At 52.6% G+C, this 6,837-nt stretch overlaps 1 protein-coding gene across 1 annotated transcript; it reads left to right on the top strand.

Annotated features, from left to right (window-relative positions):
* The first annotated feature begins 2,417 nt into the window (after window positions 1-2,417).
* On the top strand, window positions 2,418-5,168 carry LOC119344175. The gene is made up of 8 exons (XM_037614742.1): window positions 2,418-2,769; window positions 2,859-2,989; window positions 3,112-3,293; window positions 3,402-3,686; window positions 3,789-3,847; window positions 3,941-3,977; window positions 4,088-4,159; window positions 4,236-5,168. Exons 1-8 carry the CDS (start codon window positions 2,685-2,687, stop codon window positions 4,999-5,001), a joined length of 1,617 nt encoding a protein of 538 aa, XP_037470639.1. The 5' UTR covers window positions 2,418-2,684; the 3' UTR covers window positions 5,002-5,168.
* The last annotated feature ends 1,669 nt before the right edge of the window (window positions 5,169-6,837 follow it).

Raw genomic sequence — 6,837 nt, 5'->3', positions numbered from 1 at the left:
GACGAATGCGTCTTCAGAGCGATGGTCCTTAGGGACATGTGCACAAAGACTTTCTGACTCTCATCAAGGTAAGGCCGACTCTGGTATGGGAGCGGCAACAATAGCGCATTAGCGGCTTGTTCTGGCGGCGGTAGTGGTCATTCCATTTGTTGAGGGACCTCGACACAATTTTATTAGTTTTGGCATGATCTGCACTACCGGTGAACTTTTATACGTAATAGATTCGTGTCTTTTCGGAAAAAAAAACTACACCTGCAACAAACAACTAAATGAACTAAGCATGCATCACAAATGTTAGACCTCAGTTGAAGGCCTGGAGTGTGTTCCGGTCGTCGCAGAATCGGTTTCTTTGGAGCTTGTCGGTGGATTCAATGGAACAATCCAGGCTAGGACCCCCATACTCAATAATTCTTGCTAAGACTACCCACAGTGGGAGTAACATAGATAGTAACATCACACATATCTAGATAAAATAGATGATGTGGGAAGCAATAAATGTAGTAAGAGAAGCATGTGGTAACATAGCTAGTTACTATTACTATGAGTAACATCACACATATCAAGGCAAGATGAGTCTATAGCCTAATAAATAAAGTGTTGCATGTTACCACACATATGTTACTCCCCACTATAGAGGTAGGAGTAGTAACATAGAGTAGTAACATAGAGTAGTAACATGCCCATGTTACTACTCTATGTTACTACCCATTGTGTCTAGTCTAACTGATTTCAAATAGCTCACATAATTGGTCCAATTACGGTACAACATTACAACTGGGAAGCGAATTACATGACACATTTTTTCTGCATGGTAATACGTGTCTCATTTATATTATACGGTTCATAGCACAAGCCATGTACATACCGACCTGATAAAACTGAAAAGACAGCAGAACATCAACCTTTGCATACAGGAACACTAGCCAAGAAGTAAAATTATAAGTAAGACCGAAAAATCCCCTGAGCTTGACACTAACACCCATCACCTGCCTATGACACCACCACATTAGCCATCAAAAGAAAGAAGACGAACCACCTCCACACTTGAGCTCAAAGCGGCTCCATCACTGATATGCGGCTTTACAGACCTTCAAGGTAGCTCGTCAATAAAGACGAAGCCATTACCATTGAACGAATCAGACCGGAACAACACCCCGACACGCCATCGAACTTCAGACCTAGCACCACCGCACGACTAAGATGTCGAAGGAGAAAACCATACATGCCTGCCATGCACCACGAACCCAGCACATGATCCACCATATTCTAGATGTTGTCGATGCAGACCACAATCTGCATTCGCTCCTGGACTACCTCCCAAGCTTCATGCGGACGCTGGAGCAAACGACATGGCAACGACAGAGCCCGAGGACACAAGTCCACCACGAGGATGTCGCTGTCGCCGCACCATTCTTGCTTGAACAGCCTGGTTCTCAAATCCAGCCCCAACATTGATCACCTCGTCGGGGAAGGATATGAAGATCTTTTATTTGGCGCCGTCATCGCCACCGCGGAAGCCAAGACAAGAACAACCCAATCCCCTAAGATACTAACGCCTAAAATGATCCATACGCGTGGATCCGGTGAGCCCCTCGCCACCGACGATCGGTCGTCGGCGGAGGGGAGCCGCCGGAGGACGTGGGCGGATGGAAGCGTAGAAATACCTGCCTTTGGACGAATTACATGGCGCATAACTTGGCCGACATGCTGTCAGTTCTAATTCTGCTTGGAGTATTTTTGGGATGATATTCAACCCAGCTTTATTGTTTTGGATATAATAAACGATGTACGCTTGTTCGAGTTGTTGAAATAATAAAGCGCGCCGTGAAGGCTTTGCAAAAAGAAAAAGGGGAAAAAGCGCATGCGTCACAAACGCCGGAAGGCGATCGCTGGAAGGCACCTATCACGGCTCACGTCGATGCATCGCCGCGGCCGTTCACATGGCATGCCACACGGCACGATCCATTCACCCCACGTCTCCGATTTCTGGGTGGAGGAGATCATGCCGTCGCCCAATGGACTTCAATAAATACTCCAACAAGCGACGTGCCACCTGAAAGTAAAAACATCGCAATAACTCAGTGCCGAGTTCCCAAAAATTACCAAGCAGTGCTCAGTGCCGAGTACCAAACGCACTATAGATGGACATGTCTACGCCTGCGCGCAAACATCCAAGATCAAACGCAATTGCATCTGGAGCAGTATCCGGAAAAAAAATGCCAAACCCAGCATGAAAAGTGATTATTGCTCATCATCAATTTTCATTCTTCTGGAAGAGGCCCTAGCAGTAATATCGGCACTAAATTCTCATTCTCGCCAGCTGTGAGCCGCCCCCCTGCACTCGCACTGAGATTCGAGAATTAGTTGGATGAACCCAACAGCAGTAATAAATAACTTGAAAGAAACAGCGTACGCGGCCGCTCAAGAACTGCGGGGAGCCTTTTTCCTGCGAGAAGCGACGCGACGCGACGTCACGCCCACGAGTTCGTCGCGCGTCGTCACGATCTTCTTCTTCCACGACCACCCCGTTCGTGCTCGCACAACCAGCAGATAGATCTTCCGATCTCACAACCAGCAGAAAGATATTCCTGCGGATATCACGGCGGAAGTCCCGGCCCTTTCAAATTTGGTTGGGAGAGCGACGCCGCATTGACCGGCCGCTCCGATCGCCGCGTGCCGTGATCATGGCGTCTCGCGCAGCTCCTCCCGTCCTGCTGCTGCTCTTCTTCTTCCTCGTGATGGCGTCCCTGCTCGCCGTCGATGCGTCAGGTGCGTAACTTCCTACCCGTCTTCCTTTCCACCGATCGCGCTCGCCGAATTGTCAGGTGTGTGACTTTGGTGGGTGGGGTCATGTGCAGCGGCGGCGGCGGCGCCTGGCGTGAACTCGCCGTTCGTGCTCGCGGCGGCGCGGACGCAGCGGAAGGACCCTCTCGACGGGCTGAGGTACTACACCGGCGGATGGAACATCAGCAGCGAGCACTACTGGGCCGTGAGTTCTCGTCCTGAATATTCTTGATCCGTTGGTTGCAATCCGCATTCGTAGGTAAAATTCAATTCTGATGAATTCCGGTTCCTGAATTCTGCTGTTGTTTCCGCGATGCGATTCTGCAGTCGGTGGGCTTCAGCGCGGCGCCGGTCTTCGCGGCGGCCGGAGTCTGGTTCGCCGTGTTCGGCGCCGCCCTGTTCCTCGCCGGGTGCTGCTACTGCTGCTGCCCCAGCCGCAGCACCTCCTACTCCCGCGCTGCCCTGGTCGTCTCGCTCCTGCTCCTCCTCGCCTTCACGGCCGCCGCCGCGTAATTCTTTTTCCCCCGATCACCTCGCCACCGTCTCCTCTTCCACGAGTCACAACCACCGCCGCTCTCCTGACCATAACCAGTCTTCGGTGCGTGTGCGCGTTGCAGCATCGGGTGCGCTGTCCTGTACGACGGGCAGGGCCGGTTCCACGGCAGCACGGCGGCGACGGTGGACTACGTGGTGAAGCAGTCGGGCGACACGGTGGACAACCTGCGGGCCTTCTCGGGGTTCCTGGAGGCTGCCAAGGCGGCCGGCGTGGGGGCCGTCTCGCTGCCCGACGACCTCAAGGGGAGGATCGACGGCGTGGTGCGCAGGGTGAGCTCCGCCTCCGACGAGCTCGCCGCCCGCACCGCCAGCAACTCCGCCAAGATCCGAGACGCGCTGGACACAGTGTACGTCACTGAAACAGCAGTACTCATTTGTCACGAAACCTTAATTTCCATCACAAAATGAAGAACCGCTTGACCCCTGATTAATTCGCTGCCGCGTCGCAGAAGGAAGATCCTCATCGTTCTTGCAGTCGGGATGCTAATCCTCGCCTTCGCTGGCCTTGGTGAGCAGCACTGGTCACTGAAACTTTGAACTGAAATATTATTCTGCTTCCGCTACGATGAAATGATCTGAAGAACTTGTATATATTTTGCAGTGTTCTCGGCGTGTGGATTGGAGTCGCTGGTCTACGTGTAAGCATAGTTAATCTAATCCAATGTAGCTGCATGCGGTGCGAGACTTGGGTGTTAAGCTAAGATTGCACGGCTGACTGTTCGTCCGTCCGTGATCCGTCCGTCCGCAGGTTGGTGTTCCTCGGGTGGATTCTGGTTGCGGCAACGTTCGTGATGTGCGGCACGTTCCTCCTCCTGCACAAGTAAGCGCGCCACCAACCTCAACCTCAACTCCTCACGCAAGAAGAAGTGCAGCAGTGACATGTGTTTTTCTTTCAGCGTGGTGGGGGACACGTGCGTGGCGATGGGCGAGTGGGTGCGGCGCCCGCAGGAGCACACGGCGCTGGACGACATCCTGCCGTGCGTCGACACGGCCGCCGCCTCGGAGGCGCTCGGCCGGAGCAAGGAGGTGAACTACCGCCTCGTGGACGTGCTCAACGGCGTCATCTCCAACGTGTCCAACCGCGACTTCCCGCCGCAGGCGCCGCTCTCGCCGCCGCTCTACTACAACCAGTCGGGCCCGCCCGTGCCGCCGCTCTGCAACCCCTACACGCCGGACCTCCGCGACCGCGCCTGCGCGCCCGGCGAGGTCGCCGGCCCGGACGCCGCGCGGCAGTCGTGGGGCGGCCTCGTGTGCCGGACGGCGGACGCCGGCGGGTCGGGGGTGTGCGCCACCGCCGGGCGACTGACGCCGTCCATGTACGCGCAGATGGTCGGCGCCGCCAACGTGAGCTACGGGCTGTCCCGGTACGGGCCGGTGCTGGTGGACCTGGCGGACTGCGCGTTCGTGCGCCGCGCGTTCCAGGCCGTCGGCGAGGACCACTGCCCCGGCCTGCGGAGGTACAGCGAGCAGGTGTACCGGGGCCTGCTGGCCGTCGCGGCCGCCGGGCTGCTCTCGGTGCTGCTGTGGGTGGTGCACTCGAGGGAGAGGCGGAAGAGGAGCGACGCCAGGGAGGTGGAGCTCATGGCGCCGCCGCCGCCCTTCAGGTACCCGCTGGAGGAGAAGGCGCTGCTGCACAGCCCCAGAAGAAGGCCGTACATGTGATGTGAGCGTGCCGGTTTGTTAGGCGGATATCATGCTAGTGCTAGTCTCCAACCGGCAGGGGCTTCCTGCAGGGTTGCATTATGCTTTGTAGCCTACTGCGAGATTGCATTGACAGTGTTGAATATGATAGCAAGGCACTAATTCAAACTTGAACCGTGATTTCCTGCTGCGAGCTAGTACCATATTCGTTGTGAAAAACGCTTATGAGTAATCCAACCAAAAAAATTACAAATACAAAGCAAACCGGAACCTAGGACACTGTCCGACAGCAAGAGGAACTCCTGCAGATTTGTGTAAAAAGCACTACTCCCTTCGTCTCAAAATAAATATCGCTGGTTTAGTATTTTGGGACGGCGGGAGTATATTTGGAAGGAGTATATTTGTGATAATCTTATCTGGTGAATGTCGGCTGAAAGAGGGATGTCAAACGAACGCTTTTCCTGCAGTTTTAGTAAACGAAAAATGCCTTCTTCTCAAGAAACTGTCATGTTATTCTGAAGAAGTTGTCATCCCCGCAACTAAAACTGCCAGCGAAATCGTTCGAAATGTCACCCACTCTCAGCGAACGTTCGCCAACTAAGAAGGCTCTTTTTATTTTTGGATTTAAGCATGTTCTAGTAGATCGGCCTAAAACCCAAATTTCCTCGTATATTTTTTTCTCCTAAAACTTTTCTCCACTAGCTGAGATATAGTCTAGAGTAGGCACTTCTTGAAAAAAAAGATATGTGTTGCATTGCTTCCTGCTCGTCCGCAACTTTCCCGCCCGATCCTAACACAACAACCATCGCTCACCTTGCCACTGGCCGTTCGCGGCACCGACGATTGGCGGAATGGAAAGCCTCACCCTCGCCCATGCCCGGAGACCCACCACAAAATTGGCTCTGCAAGGATCAAAACGGTGGCGCAAGGGAAAAACTTGATAAAGAGCTCCAGGTCGCCGGCGGTGGTCGCTATAGTCGCTCAACCGCCACCACCCTACCGCCCTTGGCCCAGTCATCCGGTAAGCGGGACTATTGGTCATCGACCAAGGCGGCGAAGAACATGACTACATTGGCAAAGAAGAAGAAATCAATGGTCGCCTCGACGCCACCTCCTCAACGTCCCGCGGCATCGATGACTACTGCTCGGCCTTCTACAACCGCACAGCCACCACATCCACCTTCGACGACCAAAGAGTAGAAGGATTCAGACGAGAATTGGAGCAAGGCCGATGTGCTCGAGGCTCGAAAGGTTAGTAAAATCTTTTTGTTCTGCAATTTTGCAACTGAATGATGCATGATTTGACTTTGATTGCTAGTTTTTTTTCTTTGTTATTGTAGTGAGCAAGTGAATGATGATGTAGAAGATTTCATGGAACAATTAAATGCAAGACATATAGCCAAGAGATGGCGAGAAATGCCGAGAGGTAGGAGGAGGATGAGGAGGTGGATGTGCCGGACACCCAAACATTGAAAAGGAGGAGCAAGTCATTCAACTACAACACTGAGGAAGATGAAGCTTTGTGGTGGCGCCAATGGTGGTGCCGGCAGGAGATCGTGAGGCCATTGTGAACTATGTTATCTTTTGGTCCACCATATGTTTGGTGGACTTCTTGAAATGAACTTGATCATTTGGTGCCTTTTGGCACAAATTACATTTATATTCGTTGGGTTGGATGAACTTCATTTATACTCGTAGTTGAACTGCGATGTGGTGTATTCGATTTGTTTATGTTTGTTTCAATTGTTTGAGCAAACGTTTGGAAAACTTGACAAAAGAAAATTTAGGGAGTAAGTTTTAGAAAACATTCTAGATAAGATTTCCTTAAATATAATTTATTTATTTTTGCGCGGGGGG

The sequence above is a fragment of the Triticum dicoccoides genome, unplaced genomic scaffold (genome assembly GCF_002162155.2).
Source record: "Triticum dicoccoides isolate Atlit2015 ecotype Zavitan unplaced genomic scaffold, WEW_v2.0 scaffold157905, whole genome shotgun sequence".
NCBI classification, from domain to species: domain Eukaryota; kingdom Viridiplantae; phylum Streptophyta; class Magnoliopsida; order Poales; family Poaceae; genus Triticum; species Triticum dicoccoides.
The sequence above is the reverse complement of the archived record's forward strand: the minus strand, read 5'-3'. Positions and strand labels throughout refer to the sequence as shown.